The following is a 25,914-nucleotide window of genomic DNA, read 5'->3' on the forward strand; positions in this document are numbered from 1 at the left end:
AAAAAAATTTTTTGTGTAAAAATATTTTCACATGATTTACTTGAATGACTGCTCTATTAGAGTAGTTTGATCTTGCGTAAAAAAAATTTTGTGTAAGAAATTTTCGTACAAGTTCAAAAATATTTTACAACAAAAAAAAGCAAATTACAATATGTGAAAAGCTATATATTTTCGAAAACCTATGGAAACCACAGTGTAACTTTTTAAAAACATTTTTTTTTAAAATCTGGTCCTATTAAATGTCAAGCCTAGTGAGAGCTTTCATCAGTTACAAAATCATTGCTAATGAAACTGAAAGCCATAAATATACATAATTTTTGTGTGGTTGCCATGGTAACACGTGTCCAAATATAGTATGTACAAGTTGAGCTGGGTCCTTCAGATCTACCTGAAATGCTTTCAACAAGTTGCTATATGTGGAATTTTAAATATATATTATATATATTAAATGGAATTTTCTGCTGACTAATGTCAAGCGTAACTCAATAATGGCTAAGGTTACGGACTTGATTTTTTACTGTTTGATGTTGCTTCAGCCGGACATGTGCCTTTTGGCATACCGTAGTACGTACAATGCATTCTTCATGGACTTATATATACCAGTGTCCTCCTTTGTGTCCCAATTATCTTTGCTACTATCACGAAAGGTGTTGATTTTGCAGTACCACAGAGAGCTCCAGAACTGTAAGAATTGGTGTGATTTAAAAAAAAATTCTGCCTCTGAGAGGGGTTCGTCTGAACATCCAAACCCCTCTGCTATGCCCTTGACATAGTCTTGTCCTACCCCACCTTATGAAAAGAAAATCTTCAGTACAAAGATGGCTGTAAAGGTGACCAAAGGTCAAGTCAGAGATGGCACTATCAAAAAATGGATGTCATTAGGAATACAATTACTATATTATGGAAAGTTTCATCACAAATGACACAACTTTCACACTGTGCCGCTCTCCTATCACCAAATTATTTGTACTGCTCAAGAGAAAGTTGTACTTTTAGCAAACATTTCTGATGCATGTAAAGTGTTTTAAAGTTGGTTGTGGGGATGAAACAACTACAGTGTGACCACTAACTGACTATACTACATATACACCCTGTGTACAGATAGCCAGAGATTATAGATACCATACATGTTATCATGCTCCACATTAAAACCCTTTAATCCTCATTTGATATTAAAGCAAAATACAAAACTATAGAAAAGTACATCACACAGTAATACTATTACAGGTTTGTGTGTAGAAGTTGTACATATACAAAACAATACTTACAATTGGGTCATAACTGATAATAATGTCAAGTGGTAATAACTTGAAGACGATGATTGTCCTCCTCTGTAACAAAGATAGTACCAACACTGTTGACTGCTATACCAAGGATGTTATTGAATTGTCCTCTTTGACTTCCATATGTTCCAAACTTAGTAATCAACTGGTGGGTGGGGCTGAACACTGTGAGGGTGTCATCATCATTAGTTATTATATAATCATCAGGAGTAAGACAAATGGAATGAGGTTCGTTACAATTGATCTTCTTAATAAAGTGACCATCTTCACTAAACACAATTATTCCTCCACTACTATCATAGTCAGTCACATACACTTGGTCACTGCTGTCCAGGGCAATATAACATGGATCCTGAAACTGTCCTGGATTAAATCCTTCGGAGCCAAATTTGAATAAAAATTTATTATTGTTATCAAAAAGCTGAATTCTATAGTTACTACGGTCCACCACATATAGTAAACCTTTACTATTAAATGTTAGTCCTTGAGGATTAGTGAATTGGCCATCTCCACTGCCACAGGAGCCAAACTTTGATAGGTAGTCTCCTTGTAGAGTAAACTTCTTCACCACATGATCACTATACTCACTAACTGCTATTACATTGTGACCTACAGCTACACCTAGAGGATGGTTCAGTTTACTATCTCCACTTCCTTGGCCAAATGATCCGATCAACTTCATATCTTTATTTAGTATCACTACATCTTTATTGTCATTGTCTACCACAACAACATCATCATTAGTGGTGGTTGTAACACCAAGAGGCCACTGAAACTTTTTCCCTCCATATTGTGTGATCAGTTGACAATTTTGTACTTCAAGTTTAGTGTAGTCTCTCAATGTTGTTGTCACTCTAAGACAATACACAATAATTTAGTGAATGTTAAGGCTACCTCAATGTTATTTTACAATTGAAAGATAATCAAATTCTATTTCATAGTTCACCAAAATACAAATCACTTTGTGAGGGATAAACTCTTATCAGCAGTTCATACTTTCTACACAAGCAACAAAATTCTAACAATACATTAATCATTTAACTGGTGTTTGCTGTTCACTGAAATTGTGGTACTGTTGTTAGCATATCAAAACTTGTATAAGATATTCCAGTTTTCCGAATAGGTTACGCCCGTTTCGTATAGAATAACACCGTCTTTTAAACAAGGCGCTATAACTTCCGTGTACTCTGGTTGACAGATACGATTATGCCAGCATAATTTCGGGCATAATATATTAAAGGTATGTGTAGGAATCAGGAATTATGCTAGCATTTTGAGGTGATTATAAAAGCTTTAACAGTAGGAAAATCTGCAGATTGCACAATTCCGTTAAAAAAATCGAGATACTCTAATAGAGCAGTCAGAAACTCTAATAGAACAGTCACTGAATATTATTTACTCTAATAAAGCAGTCATATTGAAACGAAATTCTAATACAACAACCAACCAGTGTGTCTCTCTCCTTAGCATTATTACAGTATACAGTATCTCACAGGTGTTGTTTTAAACACTTTCTGTATCTACAGTACAGTCCACTTACAACTTCACATTTTCTGTGCATCTGACATGCAACCACATATGTAGCAAGTGACACACAGCCATGTTGTGTTTGTCATACAACAATTTTTATTAACTGCAAATAGCTTGCATTGACTACAAAAACTTCTAGTTTAGTTGAAATGCACAAATTGCACCTATAAATTAATTCTGGTGAACTTTTGAGACATTGTGAAAATTAAATGGCTACAGCTTCTGGAGGGCTATGCCCCCCAGACCCCCGCTGCTTACTCTGCTCAGCCACTCCTCACATCAACTATTTCCTCCACCACTGCTGTAACACTGTTCACAATAAAAACTCCCAATGCACAATTGTGCAGTGACTGTCCTATTAGAGCATTTCAATCTTAAAATCAGAAAATCAATAGGGAGCTCCAGCTACTTCAATTTAAAAAACTTTTAAAATGCACTAGTTTAGGCCACTATTTGGTGATTTTCTGTAAAATTCTAAATGTAAAGTGTGGGAGGGTGGGTCTTAACCTTTATCCATATATAGTACTGGCACAATATAGTGAGCTGGTAGGCTTATTTTCATACTCATATTCTCGCACAACTGGAAGTTAGCTAAGGGATGACTCTACATACGTTTAGACTATGGTATGGCTCATATACAGGTTTACTAAATCACTTAGTCACCTGACATGCTCACTTAGCCACCTATACATGTTCACTTAGAAACCCGCCCTCAAGCAATTTTGTACATGATAAAGAATTATAACACGAAAGGCATACTGCAGTACTTGATAATACTGTAATACTCTTCTTCTCCGTGTCCTGCAAATAATTCTGGCCAAATATATAGTAGACTAAGCGGCGTATCTACTGTAGCTCTAGCTGTTACTGTGGTTACCGATCAAATAATTATTTTTGTGGGCGCTGTATGGAATACAGGAAGAACTGTTCCACTGTTCTGCATTGCTCTTTCATCCCACACTCATGCTCTGGCTATAAAGGCGTACTTTAAAACCATAGTCTAAATAAGTTAGACACCGCGACCAACTGGAACTAAGCAATTTAGTAACCCCTTAGTAGCGCTCTTGCTGCGCTCGGGATGCTACAACTTTGAGCCATCAGGGTTACTAAATTGCTTGTTCCCTTGGACTTGGTGTCTAACTATTATATAACTTGGTATTCTTCTAAAGTAACAACCACACTTGCAACCACAAGATTCTGGTCCACTTCAGATGTGGCTACATATACTAGTCATCCTTGAGTCTAGTCCCACATGAGGTTCAACTTCTTTAAACTTTTGCAAATGCTAATTTTCATAGAGTTTACTGCACAATTCTCTTGGCTACAATGCACAATGCACAGTAGCTATTGTATGGCAATCTTGAAAAACTGAAATGTACATGCTCAGTATTTCATTAATAATGGTTAAATCTTTAGTAATGGGAAATACGTGTGGTAGTAAAAATACATGTGATATGTATAGTGAAAAACAGAAAATCATTAAATAGTGTAACCCACTCACTAGCAAATTTTTAGAAGCTCTAACCGACTGCTCTAACTTATAAACCATACAATATAAGCCCATAAAACTATATATTAAATTACTTGCTATACATAGAACAATTAGGAATTCAACTATATAGTTGTTATTTACATTAACCACAAAGCCATTACACATTTTAAAATGCAAAATTTGGCTTAAGTGTAACCACACGTGATATCTCACAACTTATCAGTCTAGTACTTTAAACAAATACTGCTTTTACGGGAGTATGGAAAACTCGGAACGCCGGAACCCGGATCAGCATTATTTTTGCGATTGGAGTCACGTGCAAGCACTAGCACATGCAAGATTATTAATATTAAAAGAAGAATTTGTCTGTTAATATGTTCTATAGCATTTATATAATCCTTACTTGAAACAAATCTGCAGGATCTAAGATAAATCAACAGAAAAGCGAGCGTTAATTAGGATCAGTGCACGTAACCGTGCATCCTAAACCAATCCAGCTATCTCAACTACACTCCATACTCTTAACTAATAACCAAATGATTTCAAAGATAATGCAACTTCTAGCTAGTACTGTGCTAAGTCGCTACAATCCATTTTTGTACTGAAGAATGCCTCTAATAAATTAGGTCACTGACCACCAGTAGGCTAGCTGGCTTGTGTTAAGTGTAGCAAATTATTTCTTGGGATTGTAGCGATTGTGTAGTTAGGAATGCTTAGATGAAATTTTGGCTGAGAAGGATGGTTTTCAGATAAAAGATTTAATGCGTATTCCAATTAACGATCACTCTCATGTTAATTCATGTTGTACCCTACAGATTTGTTACAAGTAAGAATAATAGCAATGTTGTAGAACATATTAGCAAACAAATTTCGTTCATTCCACTGTGGAGTCTTTATAATCTGGCATGCTAGTGCTTGCACGTGATTCCAATCGCAAAAATAACACTGTTCCGGCTGATCCGGGTTGTTCCGGCGTTCTGGGTTTTCCATACTACCCTGCTTTTACCATTCTTACATAACCTTTTTAGGTAATGAGATAGATAAACATGGAATTTCACCTGACTCAAAGAAAACCACCATGGTCACCAGAGTATCCAACACTCTAGGATGCATGTCTCACCTTATTAGGGAAATTGAGAATTTGTGCAATCATGTCTTGTCTGTTAGAAAACAACAACTAAAACAGAAAGCCTCTGATTTATGTATCATTGCCCAGTCATCCTTGGGAAAATATTGTTGTAAAACTCTTTGAGCTTAGGAATTCTACCTATCTAATAACAGTTGATTATCACTCCAGAAGTATAAAGATGAATTCAACAGTTTCGTGATACATTTAAAGTCTATTTTTGCAAGGGTTGAGATCATAGGCATAGCAAGATATTTTTTAGATAGGGGGGGCTCTAGTTTGGTGTTGAAGAGAAAAAAAAAAAAGGTTGACACCTGCTAAGAATGGCTGCCCTCCACTAAATAATATCAATTGTATCACTGATAAAGCACATAAAATCCTTATTCACAAGTGAATTGTAACTTCACAGTTTGCTACATTGTTTTTCTGAACATTGTGACTGCTTTATTAGAGTAACTGACTGCTCTATTAGAGTACCTCGATCTTTTTTGAATTTACAATCAACAAATCGTAAGGGGGCTCCAGCCCCCCTACCCCTCTGGGTTGCTACACCTATGGAGATGGTATCAAAAATGGATATCTACACTATTTCTGAAGCCCTAAGAGGCAATTAAGCACTTGTCAAGCACAATAAGAAGGTTATTGACAAAGACTGTGTAGAGTTGCTGTACCCAAATTTCACACCAGCAGAAAGAAACCACCTCAGAGCAAAGCATACTGTACCTATGTGGAGGCTAAAGCAGGCTTCATTAGCCTATCACCACGTAATGGTTTGCTCAAGTCTGTGTATACGGACAAACATGGGTACATGCACAGATATGCATAGATAAGTACACACACACACACACACACACACATTATTAGGAAAGTAGGAACACTCATAGCTTGCCTGCGACTGGCTGTAGGCAAGCACCTGGTTAAAAGTATTAAAAATGTGCCAATACGTGAGGTCACAGATTTGTACATTAACTTACTTAAATGGACTTCCTGGGATTGGTTTTCCTGCCACTAGTACAGACAAGGTGTGGACACCACCAACCCTGGGGGTATACGAGACTTCATAGTGACCACGTCCAGTATCTTTGATTGTAGCTAGTTCAGTAAGGTGAGGTTTACCACGGTAGTGAACTTCAACCTCCATACAATTTGCAACATTTGGTACCCCTTGACCATGTGAGTCATTAGCTTTAGCAGAAAAGGTGGTCGTACAATTCTTAAAAGGAAACAAGCATTTCATGTCACTTACGGTGCACTTTTGTATATCAATAGGTGTAAACATTCCTAAACAAGATAACCTTTTCTTCACTTGATGACTGCCATAAAATTGTATCTTCTCTTGCTCACAAACTGTTGGATTTAGATTTGTGTTGCTCTTCATTTCTTTCAGTTTATCTCTTCGCTCCAACATTGATTTCTTCATGGCCAACACATCTTTGCTAATACCTCGTTGTAGTTTGTCATCAATGAAACTCCAACAGCTCTTCAACTGGCTTAACAAGAAACACAGTTCATCTTCCTGTACTGCTAAGCTTTTATCCTTTCCCTCTGTATCCTGTGTGATCTGTTGTTGTAACTGTCTCTTTCGTTCATCTAGGACAGCATGCAGGGTATGAAAGGTATCATCCAACCTGTGAAAATTTTCTTCTTTCCTGTTCTTCACATCTTGTCTTTTACTCTTTACTCCATTGATGGCTCCTTCTACTTCATCTATTAGTTGCTGGATACCAGGAAGAGCTTCCTTTAGTATCTTCTTCTCACCATCAACAACATCAGAGATCACATCATAGTCATGGTCCTTGTGTTTCTTTATGATGCAGTCTCGACAGATCAACACATCTTCACACCTGCAGTACAACTCTAGTGGTTTGGTAGGGTGGATGGGACACATCTCAACCTTCTCTGGTAAGATGGATGGAATATCAGTAGCACTGCCTTTTTTCAGCTCATCCAGTGAGCGGATTTTGTGTCCGCTAAAGGTTTTCATTTTTCGATGTGCCTTTTCACAAAAATCACACAAGAATATAGCACACTCGCTGCACGACGACGTTGCCACTTCTCCATCTTCACAACTCTGACAGATGGGCGTGACCTTCTTACTCTTTGCTTGTTCTTGTAGACGCACGATCTCCACCAGACGAACAACTGAAAAATGCGATGGTAACTCTTCTACAGCACGTGGAGTAGATAGCGGAACCTTTCCTCTGCATAGTGGACACTCAAGCTCACGTTTCGAAGCCTCCAAGTAGGGCAATCGTCCCAACCATTCTTTAAGGCAGCCAGTGCAAAACGAATGAAGACAAGGGAGTATCTTGGGGTCATTCAGGAGATCTTGACAAATTGCACAAGTCAGCTCTTCTTTAACCTTTTCCCAGTTAGTCGCCATGTTTCTATTGTTAAGTTGCTTGCATGCAGCTGCAGCAATAACTGTAACTAAATATAGAAATGTTCGGGCATGTTGCTTAGCTACAAGCGCTAGTATAAGCATATATTGCGCCTGTGCGTAAAACTGAGTTCATGCTTGGGCTCGTGCTTGGAACCTTGGTTGGGACCCATTCCCTCTGCAGCCGTATGCAATCGAAGAAGGAACAATCACTGGCGAGATCACCGGGAATCATCTATCTGTAAGTGTTATATAGTTTCCAAGAGATAGTTTCCTCCTATATGGAAGAACGGTTATGCACCTATCAATTTTAGGCCCCTACCCCCCAGTACGGGCCATGTGGGGATTTGGCACCCTGCAAGAGCAATAACCCCACTACTGGGGCCTAAGTGTTTGTCTAATCATAGATAGTATATACTACGTACCGTAGTATATAATATCTATGGTCTAATCCCCTACGTAGCTACCCCCTTTATTCCCCGAGGTATTCCCCCACTCCATGATCAACCTCGCTTCGCTGGCTAAGGAGCAACGTCACGTGATTTAACTAAATATAGCTACACAATTCGATTGTTATAAAAAATGCTTATGTCAAAAGCCCCACTACTGGGGGTAGCTTTGTAGGTGAACCCCCGTTTAATCCCCCTATGGATCCCGTACTGGGGGTACTGGCGGTTACAATTGATAGGCGCATTATGCCAAATATAAGAGTTTAAAACCAAATTCAAATATTCAAATTATCCCACTATGGACATGTGGCTGTGTTGTGAACATACTCCTGTCTTGATTCCGAGCTTGATTCCTTTTAATATAGTAAGGTGATTCGGGATGATCACGTCGACTCGGTGGACGGAGTTTGGAAGCATTGAGTCGGTTGACATGAGGAATACTTGAATGATAACTGATCATTACGAGTATGAAGCACCAGCTAAAGATCCCAGGAGAGAAGCAAATCTTATTTCAAGGCTGTTCTTTGGGTAAGCCACTATACATTTAGACTGGGCAGGGGGGGTACTAACTAACTACAGAAACTGTTAACTTGCTGTAGTGTACCTACCCGCATTGCAGTAAAGTGTACAGAGCAGTCACGTATAGTGTTTTAAAATACCAAAACTATCTTGGAAAGCGTTATCTTCTGCATCATCAAAATCCAAAAGGATTTCCTTATTAGCAATGTTGATGTCATAATCTGGTTTCAGCTTTTTAAACATTTTGAGTGAGTATCAACAAAGCCTTACCTATCAAGTGTTCATTTTGATGGCTGAGCAGTGCCCTAGTCCTACCACATGCCATGTACTATCTGGTAATATTATCAAGGCATGCAACATTTGCGTATGGAAAGTAGTGACAACCTCCAATAAGACATCAGCCTCAAACCACTGCAATTCTTGAAAGGGTGACTGAAATAATAACATACTGCCTGTCACAGCCAAAACTATATAGGCATCTAAACTCACTAATTTGTCAATTGCATCAGAATGTGTCTGACCAGATGAGTTAGGTTCTATGCACTCCTTAATCAAAGGAAAGGATGCAATAATCAAACAGTACGGTTGTACCGTTTAAGTGGATCCTGGTGAAATATTTGTGTGCCGCCCAAAATTCTTCTTTTAAAAATCATCCTAGAGACATTTTACGCGACGAAAATCACCTTTATGGAATAGTACTATATATAAAACAGCATTAAATATAAACACTTACGGGTGGCCAGATATAGAATTTTAAAAAAAATCACCAAAACTTGAATTTTAGTCTCACTGCCTCACTGACCACAGTCACAAGGCTAGAGACTAAACGAAGCAACGTGCAGCCACCATTTTACGCCACAACAACAAACTCACCAATGGGATGTGCCTTTGGGGTTCCGACGAGTGGAGGCCCTGTGCGCCTTGCCTTTTCTTTTATCTTCAATCAGGCTGCTTGTCTTCTTCTTCATCCAACGAAACAATATGGATATATACTAGCTAGATATCTGCAAGTTCAGGATTGGGATTCCGTTCATGATAGGTTTGCAACCACGCCGATCAAAATAGTGAGAGAGTGTGGAGACCGTGCCTCTTAACAATCTAGCTATTTTTTTAACAGTAAACAAGATCACCTCACTCCTTATTGGTCTAGCTAGCTGCTCACCCCTTGACTGACTCGAGATATACTCTAATACAACAGTCACTCTAATACAACAGTCATATATGATAGAACAGTTACAAGTTACATTGTTATGGTAGACATATTTATGTAAGAAAAAGAAGCAAGCACAATACAAAAACATTATTGCTCTAAAGGAGACAGATGCCCCTCAGCAACAGCAAGGTTGATAGCTGGAGGTACAAGAAGTGATGGTGTCTGCCTTCCCCATACCTACAGATGTGGAAAATACAAGTGGACTGATACAAGTTACATTGTAGCTAGCTGTGCCACAACAAAAAAAAACTAAACAAAGTAGTATCTTTAAAAATTGTTAATTTAAAAATGAAGTAGGGATCTATGCAACAAAAAGTAGTAAAACGAGATGAATGATGGTGTTACAGCATAGCTCAGTGGGAAAGTCCCTACTTTGGCAGATTAGCTATCAATGCCAAGTAGGGACTTCACACTGAGCTATGCTGTAACACCATCATTCATCTCTTGTTTCACTACTTTTTATTGCATAGATCCCTACTTCATTTTTAAATTAACAATTGTTCAATGCCAAAATAGGGACTTCCCATTGAGCTGTGCTGTAACACCATCATACTTTTTGTTACATAGAACCCTACTTCATTTTTAAATTAACAATTTAAAAAACACTAATCTTAAATGGGTTGATTCTTTCATTGTCCACTTTCTCTATTTCTTTTCTAGCCTTTTTGATAGAGCTCTAATATAGCCAGCTCACCCTGTAAAAATTTACGATCAGTTTGCTTCCTGTCCTCTACAGTAATCTGACCAGTATAATTTCCAACTTTAAAGTTGCCCTGGTCAGGAATGGGTGCAAGAGGGGGGGAGGGGGGGGGGGGGGGTTCTTTGGGGTCTCGAGATCCCCCTCAGGTTGAACCTCGAACAGGAAATCTAAGACAGAAAGTGCACAGAGGAAAGCAACAGATCATGAAAGATCGATATACTCTAATAGAGCAGTCCCAAACTATAGTCTGTTTGCGTTCACCTGAGCCCTCATTTATTGTTAATAACTCTTGTTATAAGGGCCAGCTGCTCAAACATTTAGTAGTGCTATGAAGACCTTCAAACACCAGAACTGTTAATCAATAAAGTGCTTTGATGCTGGAAAAACAAGTGAGTTATGAGGTTTTAAAAATATCCCATACATTTAGTATGGACGATTCAGGCACGCAAACAGTTAACAACATGAAAACATACTTTTTCCTGTACAAAAGCATTGGCAGTGAACACATGTTCACCTCTTTGATATTACTATATTTGGTGGGGGCTCAGGTGAACGCGTACTAACTATATTCTATGATATATTATTAGTAATTAGCAAAGCCCTGTAAGGGTAACACTGTATAGCATCATGTGATGATAAATCATGTGATATGGCTAGTTTAAAGTTCAGCAAATGGCAGAAGACACGTGTTTACTGTGCATGGAAGAGCTGGCAGCTGCAAGGGAGTAATGGCATTTGTAGTCACTGATATTGTTGTAAAAGGTACATCTGATTTGTATAATCTTTTATATAAAGTAGTGTTTTACTGCTGGTACTTTTCCTTTGTGGTAATGCACCTGACTCCGCCTTTGGTCAGTATGGGTGAGTGATATCACTTGGCTGTTCTTGAGACCTTACACAGAATGCCAGTCCTCACACTTGACAGTATGAATTACAAAGTGACACAGGAGTTAGCTACTTCAGTAGTCCTTCAACTTGGTCAGGAAGAAGTGTGATGAACAAGTGCTCCATCATTCATCATAACTAGCTACTGTATGCCAGAAAGTTGTGTAGGTAGTAAGCTGTAAGTCTACAATAGTATAGTATAGCAACAAACTGTACAAACAGCAGTGTAGGTTTCCAGCTAGATACACACATTGTGCTTCTTATAAAGTTTGCATAAGGGCACATTTTTTTAAGCTGTAGGCCGGATGTGCTGAGTTGTATATGTGAACTTTAAGGGGGTTACCCTCCACCCAGCTCAGAGACCCCCTTCTGGATCCGCCCCTGCTGGTGTGGTATTTTTGTCTCTTCTTCAACATCTTTTACAAAATCAAGGTACACTACAGTTGATTGGCTTTCCATCATTGGTTTTGAGTGTATGCATGGTATGGCAGCTTCCCCCAAGTTGACAGGTTCATCATCTTCACTATCAATAGCCTCATATGTGTTATGCATCTTTTGTATTGCTGTACCTGCAAATTCAGGTTTTCTGAATGGACACCTTTGTCAAAATCACTATATTCTCACCATGAGTGTAGTCTTGCTGCAGCAGTACTATTTGCTCAGTTGTCAAAGTTGCAGACATAGCAATAATAGAGCACAACTTCTGCAACTGCTTCATTTCATCAAAAGCTCAGCTTGGCAGTATGATGGCATCCGATCAAAGATTTTGTGTGCTTCATCAACCTGCAGTACTTGGTGTACCAAATAGGTATTTAGGTGTGCAAAATGCCATAACAGGCTCGTTTAGGGATTCAAGAAAATCACGATAGTAGTTTGTTGATTTTTACTGCCCGCAGCACTGGAGCAATAATACCCTTTTTCTGCAAGGTATCTACTCGGTTGGTAATAACAGCTACCACAGGCTCTGTCACTAATGATACTTTACCAGGATGAAACTATGCTTGGAATCATTATGAAATCAGAATTGTGCTAATAAGTGTGAAAGAATTTTACACTCACCTTGTTTGCAAGCTGCCACACCCCTTTTGGGTAAAGTAAAGCCTTTTTTTTTGCTTGAAGCAACAGAATCAACAGATAATAACTTGATGTCTCGCAACAACTTGGCCCCAAGATATCATAAGTAGAAGGGTTACACTTAATGCTGATCTCAAAGTTTCTGAATAGGTTAATTTACAGTTGTACTTGTAACTTCTTTGCTTTTATAATATTAATCTCTTGCCAATAATTGGTTAATAATTATCCCTTTGGCCCCTATGTTAATAAAGAAAAGTGCTCCATTAAATGCGAAAGCCAATATATTGGCTTTTGTTACACGCATGCGTTCGAACGCACATATCTCGTAAACAAAATATCCTATGAATATACGGTTTGTACCATGCTACTCTGTGGTTAATGGGTAATACCCTAAGCTTTATCCGAATATTGTAGCACGATCGAATGTGAAGTAAGGCCAATATGTGTTTGAAAGAATTTTCGACTGTTTTTAAGACAATAATTGCTACGATACTACCTGTCATAAAGGAGAGACGGAATAAAGAAGGTTTGTAAAAGTTATATGATGTTGTAGATCTATCCTTCATGAGTAGTTTAACACAAATCACGAAGGAATAGGTTATTCCTACATGGAGTAACAGGAGCCCAAATTTATATGTCAAAACACATATTTTTTCGTAAAATAACTTTCGTTTTTAAGAACCAAAGCCAAAATATTGGCTTTAGGGGCCAAAGGGTTAAGCATCATTGTCACATGGTGTTGCTGAGATCAGCAAGTGTTGTTGTGATGTAGCCATGCTGGAATTCCTGGTGAATGTTTGATCATGTTGTATGAATTTCTTTGTGTATTGACCCTGCCTTTGTAAAGACAAGTTTGATTGCATGTACATTATGTGGTTATGGGGGAGATTACTGTTGTGTGTATGATGGTTAGTGGGACTGAACGTGTTTGTGCGTAGGTGTGTAGGTTTTGCTGGCACAGGATCAGAACTGATGAGAATGGATTAAGTCCACAATGTAGAAGAAAGGTGAGGATGTGTGATGTGTGTATATTTAAATGGGGACCTGTTCAGGGGAAAACATTTCTTTACTATTGTTTTGGTCTGATTTTATATAGCCGTACTCAGAAAACCCAGCAGAATATATACCCTTATCTAACAGTAAGTGATTTGTGTTGTGTGTGTGCAGTACGTATGTTAGTTTTTATGCACGTAACAATATAATTTGTGAAAATCATTTGCAAATGCTCTGCTACTTTCTACATTCATCTTTGATGAAAGGAAATATCCTGGCAGACTAAAATAGCTGTTAATTTATTAACGTTCCAGTTAATAAGTCTACAAAGCAACTGATAGTGTTGTGATGAGTTACAGAATATCTACAGTATACTAGTACTAGTAGACCCTTATCAATAATACTGTTCCTTTGAGCTTGAGTGAACTACAGTGGAGATATTGTTCAAGCAAGAGTAGTGATTATAAAACTAAGCACTTTATCGTAAGCAATCATGGTTTTTCTATTGACTTGAACCAAGAGTTAATAATGAGATACATATTATTATTAAGTCTTGCTTTAACTGTCTAGCATTTTTCCCTAGAATATATGCTCAGCTAAATATGTTCAACAACTGGCTAGTAAAGGATACAGAACCTTCTGTATTGATCATCTCTGATACATTCAACTTTATTTCTGACGTATTAAATATGACTCGTATGTATTTCAAAATTTCCTCTTCTTTTTGGGTGGGTGTTTTAGGGCTGGAACAGAGGTCTAATTTTAATCTCTAAAGTTTCTTACAAGCTACCAAAGCTTTGAGGTTTTGCTGATTATGTCATGTTACTCATGTATGATCATAGTTGATGGGTGTGAAGCCATAATATGGTCTTACACATCGTTTCAAGTGTAGTACATGCTCTGGTACAACTGCTTAGACTACAATAATAGTTGCTTGCTTTTAGGAAACACTTGGCTTTTTGATTGAGTGGACATGCCAGTATTCATGGTTGTAAAGCTGTGGATAGTACTTCAAAATTAGTTATTGGTAATAGAGCTTCAAAGCTTCAGTAACACTTCCAAAAGAAGCTTTGGAGGACCGACATATTTGTATGTTCATTCCCACCCTAGTGTGTGTGTGTGTGTGTATGTGTGTGTGTGTGTGTGTGTGTGTGTGTGTGTGTGTGTGTGTGTGCATGCACGTGCCACTATAAATGTGTGTTTTATGTTTATTTTGTTGTAAGGTTTTACTCAGTAGGTAAAAACAGTGGACCCGGGGACCCACGGAAATCCAACTCTACTTGGAATTTTATACACCTCACAGTATTCTATACTTTTACTAGGTACTTTTGCAAGTAGTCTTGCATGGCCAATCCACTTTTTCTCCCCTTCCGGCATCTCGCACGATGTTTACACCAATTAGAAATTATAAGTACATCTAAAAAGTGACTGAAGCTGACTGCATTTATAGGCCATTGCCTGCTACACAGTAAGCATACTAGTCTATCATGCCGCCTAGCTACTAGAGTAGTTTAGGAACATGACACTGTGTCTGTACTACTTTTGCACACACTTGTGCACGCATGACCACACTAAAGCATACCCACACAGATGCACTCTCAGCCACACACTTAAAACCAAATTGACTTCACCAACCTGGTTAGTAATCTAGATTTGAAACAGTTTTATTAGAACAGTGGCAATTTGGGTACTTGTATAACAAATTTATAAATGCTTTTTCTTTGTGAGAAAAGGTTTAATGGTAAAAAGTTGGATGTCATGTTATTCGCCTTCTCAAGAGGCATTCGAAAATCTTTGTTTTGTTGCAGTAGACCAAACGGATCCCTGAGTCATGTGCATTTGTTTGTGTCACATTGAAGGGATTGTATACAATCAATCTTTCTTCATTGATTTCGTCCCTGTATGTAGTGAAGAAAGGTGATGCAAGGAAAAGCTTACCCAGCAATGGATTTCCCTTTTCGTGGTGAACATGATGCAAGTTGCAACTCTGTATATCATTGTGTTCTTAAGTGCCTGTAATTTATTTTCCCGATATTTGCTTTACAAACCAATCTTTCTATTTGTAGGACTATAGGTTATTGGCATACAAGGCTGGAAGAGTAGGGACCACAAAGGAGTAGGTGTGGCCCACGAAATAACATCACCCAAAAATCAACCTCGATTTTCCCTGACAACGATGAGGCAGTATTGGTTAGGTAAAACTAAACCAAACAAGTCTTCATATCGACCCGAAATGCTTTCAACAAGTTACTATGGAATTTTAAAAGAAAAATTATTTAACGGAATTTTCTACTGACTGACTGAGAAACTGACTGATGCCTTCAGACAAGCATAACTCGACAACGGCTAAGACTACAGGCTTAATTTTTTTATCGTTCGACATCGCTTCAGCCCGAGAAGTGCCTTTTGGCATACTGCAGTACATACAATGCATTCTTCATGGACTTACCAGAGTCCTCCTTTGTGTCCCATTCATCTTTGCTACAGCAAAAGTGTTGATTTGGCGGTAGCACGTGATGGGCTTCCCTTGATTGTAGAGGTGCTTTTCGAACAGTTCTTGATTCGAAACGCTGTGTAACAGGTTGAACATATGTAGCTGACAACAGATACTTCACTTTTTAGATGATAATTGATATATCTGGGGCACGCGGTGCCATTTCAGATGCGGTATGCGTGGGTTCACTAGTCATAATAATTAATTGCAAAAAAAGCTAACAAACAAGTACACAAAAAAATCGGATTATTCAACTAGAGCAGGGACCATAGCACTTCGATAAAAAGTACTGAAACAAGCTGGAGTAGTGCATGATATTAAATCACAGTAAAACAATAAGAAGTGTTATATCCCTACTGTACATATTAAATCACAGTAAAACAATAAGAAGTGTTATATCCCTACTGTGCATTTCCTTTATGGTATCTTGAGCACAGTAGGGATACAACATTTCTTATTGTTTTACTGTGATTTAATATCATGCAGTATTCCAGCTTGTTTCAGTACTTTTTGTCAATGTGCTATGGTCCCTACTCTAGTTGAAAATTCCAAATTTGTTTGTGTGCTTGTACGTTTAGCTATGGATAACAATTTGGGTCAAACCCAGTTGACCTGAAGACAACATTACACTCTCTCCTCCCTCACACATGCACATTCGCGCACGCACACACACAACACACACACACACACACACACACACACACACACACACACACACACACACACACACACACACACACACACACAAAAGCTAACCATCACGCCTACCCAGTGGACCAACACTAGGACACCTGTGCGGTACTCGTGTGCTAGGAGTCAGCACGCACAAAGCAAGGCCTCTGGCAGCCCTGCTAAACACAGCTATTGCTGCTCAGTGAACCACCACTGGAATGCCTGTGTACCACTCAGGCACTTGAGTCTAGTGCAGGCAAATCCTCCTGGGGCAGGACTAGTCACCTGTAGGACGACCATCCATCCAGGTCTCATGGAGAGAAGTCGTGGAACTTTGGAAGCTCCACAACAACCTCTAAGCAAGACAAGGACTGTTGGCATTTGCTTCCCCAGTTTATACCAGGCACCCATTGGTATTACAGCTGCGTGGGCTGCTTCCCTAATTAACACCAGGTCACCACGTCCCCATTTAACAGCTGGGACACACACACACACACACACACACACACACACACACACACACACACACACACACACACACACACACACACACACACACACACACACACACGCACGCACACACACACACGCACGTGTGCACACATTACTCACTATACACACGTATACACACATGTACATAAGCAAGCACACAGCATTCATTAAATGTATAATGTTCCAGGACACATTCAACCATTGTCCAGCACATTTGTAGATCTACAGAGACAAGCGGCTGCAGCATATGTCAACTATGGTCCCATCACCAATGATCAGCTTCATCAGTTACAATATCATGGCATACCCATCCATCAGCAACAACACTCCCCTCGCAGTCATCCTCCGACAGCTGTAAGTATTGTGTGGTTAGCTAGGAGTGTATAATTGTGTGTGCCATTGTGTTGGATTACCCAAAGTGTGATATCAAAGGTGGTGGTCATGATGTTAAAGTAACAATATCAATGTAGTAATTTTTTTGACTACCAAATTTGATATCACATTCTTCACACAAGCCTCTTATTAACCCTTTGAAATGCATATCGGCCACTACACATTGTTGTAAACAAAGTGCTGTAAGTTTTGCCTATGTATGGCTACACAATCAACGTCGTTTTACTCATGATGTAATAAGCCTTAAAATGATACCTAGGGAATTACCCTACAATAAAAGTATGAGGACCAAAACAGGGCATGAAAATTAATTTCAGTTTATCATCAGACAAATCTTTTATATTTAAACTTTTCAAAAATGATTTGTAACTCATTGCCAGTTGATACGATTCACTACAAATAACCATTAGCCGCTTTGATATTCAGTAGCGAGTAAGGTCAGCTCGTGTGATCCAGACTATGATTACAAAGCATGAAATACGCTGCTATAATAAAACCAGTCGCTGTTCATTGTTTTATAACCACGTAATCCCCTGTTGTTACAGTGGCCAGGTTATTTATCCTTCTAATATCCCAATGAATAAGGTTTCTTTTGATATCTGCTTTAGGCAGGCCAAGCTACTTGGCCATATAAGACCTGTTTTGTATAGATGCACTTTCCTCAAAACGTTTATACAGCTTCAAGGGTTAAGGCTGGTTTGTTTCTACAAGGTACTTGATGTTGCAATGAAATTTAAAGAGCATGAAAATCATAATTTTACACTTGTCAGTTACATACCCGCATGCTATTTTTGGTTGCACAACACATCACATTGCTTTATAACGATAGGTTTGTGTATGTATAGGCTCTACAGGGAGCTTGCATTCTTATTAAATGTACATTGTTTTCTTTGATTTTCCATTTCAGTCTAATAATAACACAATGGAGAACCAGTTACGTGCTCTCCTACCTGGGATTAACATCAGTATTGACTGTAAGTACATGTGATGTAATGTTAGGGATCGTGGAGGTTTGGGTTTTTATGGCCGAAAATATCACCCAAAAACCAGCTTCATAATATCATCCTGGCACCTTGGCAGTATCGGTTAGGTATAACCAAGCCCAAAAGTGCATTCAGGATGACCCTAAATGCTTCCAATAGATTGTTACAAAATTTTAAGATTTTTATTCAATGGAATTTTCTGCTGATTAACTGCCTGTCTACCTGCCTGATGCCTTCAGGCAAGTGTAACTCAATAACCGCTAAAGCTATGGGCTTTATTTTTTTCATTGTTCAACATTACTTTGTCCCAAGATGTGCCTTTGGAATACTGCAGTACATACATTGCATGCATTGTGGACTTTGTCCTTCTTTGTGACCCATTTCTTTTTGCTGACAGCCCAAGGTGTTGATTCGCAATAGCGTGATGGTGTAAATGGGAATCGTCTGTATCTATCATGGTGACTGGATTGATTACAGAGGAGCTTCTAATACTGTTCTTTGTTTGTAATGCTGTGTAATGGGCTGAAAATAGGTGAAATCGTAACGTAATGACCACTTCACTTTTGAGTCAGTAATTGATAGTTGGTGCACGCGAATTGTCTGTATTTTTTGTGGTGATTGGATTGATTACTAAGGTGTTTCTCCTACTGTTCTTCATTTGTAGCACTGTATAATGGGCTGAAAGCAAAGCGTAGTGGCCACTTCAATTTCGAGTCAGTAAATGAAACCTGGGGTGTGTGTTCAGATGTAAACTTTATCTCTGGCGCCATCCTTCCTTGTGATGTCATAATGGGGGATTCACCAGTCATAATAATGTTACAAAAAAAGTAAACGAACAAGTATTAGGAATTTTATGTTCGATTAGGGATCATAGAAAAAAAAAGTAGGGAAACAAGGGAGGTCACCTACACCTGCAGATATACTAGTGAACATTTATTCCCTAATTCAGTCTATGGAATAAAATTTGTAATTTTTCCTTATACTTGTGTATTACTGTAATTTGCTTTTCCCCTGCTATTTTTGTATGCAAAACTTGTACAAAAATTTCTTACATGAAAAATTTTATATAAGATCAAATTACTCTAATAGAGCAGTCATTCATGTAAATCATATGACATAAACTTTTTTTTTGAACGAAAATAAAGCAAATTATGGTATAATAGACTGTATCGTACAGTACAGTAATACTGTGTAGTAGTAATATATATGTACTATATGTATGATGGTTTATTAATGACTTGTCTGTTCCATAGCTGGTGCACAGCACCCACTTCCTCACAACAACACACACTACACCTCATCATATCCTACTCAACAAGTTCAACCTCCACCTTCACAGCCGATTATGCCACATGCCCAGTCACGATCTACCCTCCCACTGACACACCGCCCTGCAGTAACCAGCTCCAGACATGTCATTGCATCTCCGTTTGATATTCCCTCCCTCAGCTATGTCACTACCACCATACAGAGTGGATGGCCAGATTTGATCAATAGTAGTGACAGTAGAGGTGGTTCTGTTAGCAGTAGTAGTGTAGGTTGTGTTGGTGGTAGAGCAATGATGAGGGAACCAGTGACTGCTTCACATCATCATCAACCACAGCCCACTGTGTTCCCATCCAATCCTGAACCATTTCTAGGTATAGTGTGAGCTTGTAATGTGTACACTGTGTACGTTATAATACACACAAGTGTACACAGGACACACTGTATAATGCTCTTGAAGTAAATGAATTGTATGATGTACATTTTTTGAGTGCAACTTGATGCAGGCACAAAGGTACAGTCCTAGCACTTGGAGGGGTGGGGGTTACCTTTTGACTGAGTAATAGCTTTTGTAAATCTTATAAAAACTTGGCTGTATCGATCTCCTTTAGTATTATGTTTGTTTGTCTGACATGTGAGCAAGAGGTGTGGGTTTCAAACAACCACTAAAGTTTTCACTGCACATATGGTACTGCTTAAGCACAAATTGATACAGTGGCTGCATTAAGAAGTCACCCTCAAAGCAATCTGATTGTTACATGATCTTATCAACTATATCAAGTATTGACAGGTACACTAGTACTGATACCTGCTCTATGGTGCAGGACTTACCCTACTGAGCAATGCTTGTAAGAGTATAAAAGTTGTGACCAAAAGGGTTGAACTGACTACCTCTCGACTAGAAAGCACCCCTAACAAGTGGTCTGTAAAAGAAGACATGAATAATCATACAGTACTGGGGACCACAAAGAAGTAGGTGTGGCCCACAAAATAACATCACCCAAAAACCAGCCTCAAATTCCCCTGATGATGATGAGGCAGTATTGGTTAGGTAAAACTAAGCCCAAACAAGCTTTCAGATTGACTCGAATCACTTTCAACAAGTTGCTACGGAATTTTAAAAAAAAAATTTTTTTAAATGGAATTTTCCATTGACTGACTGACTGATGTCTTCAGACAAGCATAACTTGATAACGGCTAAGGTTATGGGCTTGATATTTTCACTGTTCGACGTCACTTTGACTTGAGAAGTGCCTTTTGGCATACAGCAGTACGTACAATGCGTTCTTCATGGACTTACCAGTGTCCTCCTTTGTGTCCCATTCATCTTTGCTGACAGCGAAAAATGTTGATTTTGTGGTGGCACATTATGGCTTCCCTTCATAATGGAAACAGTCCGTATTTTTCATAGTGGCTATTTTGATTGCAGTGATACTTTTTGAACAGTTCTTAATTCAAAATGCTGTGTAACAGGTTGAACATAGCTGACAATGAAGCATAATGGATACTTCACTTTTCAGACGATAATTGATATAGCTGGGGTGCGCGGAACCGTTTCTTTTGTGGTATGCGTGGGTTCAACAGTCATAATAATTATTTGCAAAAAAGTTAACAAACAAGTACACAAAATTTTTTTTTGAAATTTTCAACTATAGCAGGGACCATAGCACATTAGTGTTGGGAGGTATAGCATTTTTGATCCTGGTATTTGGTATTGAGAAAATACTCCGGTATCCTGTATTTCACGGTATCCTGGCAGTCAACTAATAACACACTTTCAATCTACATGGTGTTGCTCTATTTGTGATAAAAACAGTCAAGTGTTAATCTGTAGTTACTATCCAAAGTTGGATGTATGCCACAAGTAAAAGTTACTCATGCCTAACAGGTTATAAATACTTATTACTAGCATCTATACAGTTGTAACCTGAAACCTCACAGTTTACTGTTAGGCTGGCCTTGTGGTCACATCCAAGCCATTAACACATTACTTAATTAAATGCCAAGGCCTGATGTCTGGCTTCCCTCATAGCACAATACAATATTACCAGTATATTTGAAAGTCAATACCTTTCAAATGGTATGATGAAAATACCACGATTTACTGTATCTTTGGCATACCACTCAACACCAGAGGAGGTTGGTCATGTGTCATCAAACATCTCGTGATCTCAAAGAAAAGTTCAACCCATTCAACCCCAACACCTCAGTGTCGATATAAAGTATTCTAATACACAAATTAGTATCAATAAATTATGGCTCCCAGCGCCCTTCGTTCAGCCACGTAGCATGCTGTGTGGCTTTCTTAGCCAAGAAACAAAGGATACATCATGAATGCTTCACATGGATGTGATGTAGAGGGAAGAAAATGCCAACACCTATTTCAAATGCCATTTTTAGTTGTGCACGCATAACACACATCAAGGCTATGACGCGTGACCAACCTCCTCTAGCTCAACACCATAGCACATCAATAAAAAGTACTTGAAACAAGCTGGAGTAGTGCACGATATTAAATCATAATAAAATAATAAGAGGTGTTATATCCCTACTGTACATTTCCATTATGGTATTTTGAGCACAGTAGGTATATAACCCTTCTTATTGTTTTACTATGATTTAATATCATGCACTACTCCAGTTTGTTTCAGTACTTTTTATTGATATGCTATGGTCCCTATTCTAGTTGAAAATTCCAAAAAAATTTTGTGTACTTCTTTGAATAGCTAGGTTGTTTACTTATGGTTCACCATGCGGTTGGCACAAAGAATTTCAGCATGTTTTGTGCTATACTCTTGCATCCATTGCATTGTGGACAATGATTGATTATTGTTATAAGCTGCATTGAAAGTCCACGTGAATGTTGTTTGATGCAAGAATCATTTTAGCACACAAAAGTGGGTGACAGCAATGTACAGACAGACAGCTTTAAGAGACCTATAGGACTGTTTATCACACAGCTCACAAGTATATTATTTAACCTAATTGTACCGTAGATTATCACACTGTATGAGGTATACAGCCCCAGTGACCAGTAGAACTACTGCTGGTACTACTCATCAAGTTGATGGTGAATGCAACAAGAGAGAATACAAGCTGTGGAGTGATAACAGTTCATTTGGTATGTGTCTAGGTTAGTGTACTTTTTCCTGTAGCTCTACAAGTGTAGAGGTTTAAATGATTGTATGTATATATAAATCAGTGTTTGAAACAATAATTTGAATGTCTGCTTAAAAAAATTATTTATGTTTTGGAAGTTATACCAATTAATTGGGGAGCCAAGTGCACTTATAGTATTTCTATATTTCACAGGTACTGATTTCAACTTATTTTCATCATATGCTACTGAGTACCACCAGACCATCATCAAGGCAAGTTGTACCATCAAGAGACAAACAGCTACAAGATAACAGAAATGTTTACTCAGAGAATTTTATGTTTATATGCAAATGACTGTATATTATGTACAGATGTATTTTGTGACTGAGAACAGTTTTTATACAAAACTAAAAAAATCTGGTTTGTTTTGTGTGCACGGGAGTGTACGAAATTTAACTCTGTGTGTGCATGTCTGCGTGCGTGTGTGTTGAGTTACATGGTGAATGACCAAGCTTTGAGAGAGCCAGAGCATCGTTGAGCATGCTGCATGAAGTTGGCTTGTTTTGAATGTGAGTTGTGAGTGTATTTCTGTAACGTGTATATGTGTGCAAGTTTCTAATATAGTGAGATTTTTTAATCTCTTTTCTCTTTGTGTAGGAGATGCAAGGTATGAAATCTTCGAAGAGTTCATGGCTAGATTTGTGTAGCAATGGTGACAGTAACATTCCTCCATCTGGTCTGGAGTTCCACAACACACAACTACTACCAGACAATGATTCACAACAATCTGCTACTGTCAACCCGGCACCAAATCCTCAAGCTAAATTCCCTCAACAACTTCAGGGGAGAGAAACTGTGGAACAATCAGCTGTTGGTAAACCAAAACAGAACAATACAGCAAAGTTTACTAGTGGTAGTTGTGTTTCTCAGAGTAACCCACTGACTACAACAAGTGTTCAAGACACCAGTAGACATGTTGGTGCTAGTAAGAGTCGTAACAAGCCCAACCAAAGTGTCACCACTATAATGAACTATTCATCACATCATTACACTGGTCCACACTACAGTAGACTACAAGCAGCACCATCATCATCTGGTAGTTATCAGAGAAACAGTAGACACTCTAATTATCATCAACATCATCACAATACATAGATCTTCTGGCATATCTGTCAACTTCACATGCATTTTTATTATTTTTCAATGAAAATAAAAACTGTAGAAATAATGCCTACAAATACAAAATCCCTCTGGGAGCATTGGTAATATCAGCCCGTAAAACCTGTTTGTGAAAGAGTAAAGTAGCAATGCCACTATAAGATTTTTGTTACTGAAACATATTCACTGATTTTTCATGTGAACACTCAAAACCTGAGTAGATATAAGTGTGTTTATGTGAACAGACAACAAAATTTCATTGATTTCCCTTCTTTACATAGTAATATTTGGTGTTATTTCCTGTTGTTATAATACAAAGTGCAGCCCCACCATAGTTGCTTTTTTGTGCATGTCGGAAAGTGCATGATCATTGACATCATTGTCCATGTAAACCATATCTAATCCAAAACAGCCAAGCTGTAAAAAAAACAGTGCGGCCCTCAAAAAGGCTATGGTGAAAAAAGATGTGAAATCCAAGGTGGCGGCCAAGAAATGGCTGTGATGGTAGGTTAATGGTAAAAATTTTAATAACGACAATTCAGGTGAATTTTTGTGCTGCTTGGTCTTGGCAAAAAAAATCACCTAAATTGCCGTTATTAAAATTTTTACCATTAACCTACCATCACAGCCATTTCTTGGCCGCCACCTTGGATTTCACATCTTTTTTCACCATAGCCTTTTTGAGGGCCGCACTGTTTTTTTACAGCTTGGCTGTTTTGGATTAGATTTCATTTCTTTTTGTATTTGTATACCATAGGCCGGCTTTGGGACTTTTTTAACCTGTCTTTTTTTTTCTTTACCACAGGAAGAAGAAAAGATGAAGCAGATGTACTTTAAATATCTGATTTTATCAGTAAATGTACAAATTATATATATAATACATATATTTATTACAGAACTCTCCATGGTGGTTTCTTTGTAACTGAACACTCTACAAGGTGACTTTTTCTTGCTGCCCTCTCTAAAGGGTGAATTGTTAGTAGTTGAACAATCTACAAGGTAACTTCTTCTAGCTGATCTCTCTACAGGGTGATTTGTTTGTAGCTGAACTATCTACAAGGTAACTTCTTATAGCTGATCTCTCCACAGGGTGATTTGTTTGTAGCTGAATTCTGTAAAGGTGATTTGTTTGCAGCTGAGCTCTTTACAGAATGGTTTCTTAGTAGCTGAACTCTCTACAAGGTAACTTCTTCTAACTGATCTTTCTACAGGGCAATTTGTTTGTGGCTGAATTTTCTACAGGGTGATTTCTTTGAAGCTGAACTCTCTACATGGTGGTTTCTTTGTAACTGAACTCTGTACAAGGTAATTTCTTTTAGCTGATGTCTCTACAAGGTCACTAGTTTGTAGCTGAACTCTCTACATGATGATTTCTTTGTAACTGAACTCTCTACAAGGTGACTCCTTCTAGCTGATCTTTCTACAGGGTGATTTGTTTGTAGCTGAACCCTCTACAAGGATACTTCTTCTAGCTGATCTCTCTACAGGGAGATTTGTTTGTAGCTGAACTCTCTACAGGTGATTTGTTTGCAGCTGAACTCTCTATATACATGATGGTTTCTTTGTAGCTGAACTCTCTACAAGGTAACTTCTTCTAGCTGATCTCTCTACAGGGAGATTTGTTTGTAGCTGAACTCTCTACAGGTGATTTGTTTGCAGCTGAACTCTCTACATGATGGTTTCTTTGTAACTGAACTCTCCACAAGGTAACTT

At 38.3% G+C, this 25,914-nt stretch overlaps 2 protein-coding genes across 4 annotated transcripts; one reads left to right on the forward strand and one right to left on the reverse strand.

The window, feature by feature from the left end:
* Positions 1-1,139: 1,139 nt before the first annotated feature.
* LOC136254025 (E3 ubiquitin-protein ligase TRIM71-like) lies at positions 1,140-7,861 on the reverse strand. Its single transcript, XM_066046665.1, has 2 exons — positions 6,406-7,861; positions 1,140-2,137 (listed from the first exon to the last, which is right to left on the reverse strand). Exons 1-2 carry the CDS (start codon positions 7,812-7,814, stop codon positions 1,294-1,296), a joined length of 2,253 nt encoding a protein of 750 aa, XP_065902737.1. The 5' UTR covers positions 7,815-7,861; the 3' UTR covers positions 1,140-1,293.
* A 92-nt stretch (positions 7,862-7,953) lies between these two features.
* Positions 7,954-24,285, forward strand: LOC136254026 (uncharacterized). 3 transcript variants are annotated; one of them, XM_066046668.1, is made up of 10 exons: positions 7,954-8,052; positions 8,626-8,788; positions 13,590-13,658; positions 13,748-13,790; positions 17,490-17,656; positions 18,603-18,669; positions 19,932-20,318; positions 22,967-23,077; positions 23,257-23,315; positions 23,701-24,285. In XM_066046668.1, exons 6-10 carry the CDS (start codon positions 18,618-18,620, stop codon positions 24,196-24,198), a joined length of 1,107 nt encoding a protein of 368 aa, XP_065902740.1. In that variant the 5' UTR covers positions 7,954-8,052; positions 8,626-8,788; positions 13,590-13,658; positions 13,748-13,790; positions 17,490-17,656; positions 18,603-18,617; the 3' UTR covers positions 24,199-24,285. The 3 variants fall into 3 exon arrangements, with proteins under 3 accessions (XP_065902740.1, XP_065902738.1, XP_065902739.1); XM_066046666.1 differs by lacking the exons at positions 7,954-8,052; positions 8,626-8,788; positions 13,590-13,658; positions 13,748-13,790 and having other exon boundaries at positions 17,050-17,656; XM_066046667.1 differs by lacking the exons at positions 7,954-8,052; positions 8,626-8,788; positions 13,590-13,658; positions 13,748-13,790 and having other exon boundaries at positions 17,050-17,656; positions 22,967-23,065.
* The last annotated feature ends 1,629 nt before the right edge of the window (positions 24,286-25,914 follow it).

The sequence above is a fragment of the Dysidea avara genome, chromosome 4, assembly GCF_963678975.1.
Source record: "Dysidea avara chromosome 4, odDysAvar1.4, whole genome shotgun sequence".
NCBI classification, from domain to species: Eukaryota; Metazoa; Porifera; class Demospongiae; order Dictyoceratida; family Dysideidae; genus Dysidea; species Dysidea avara.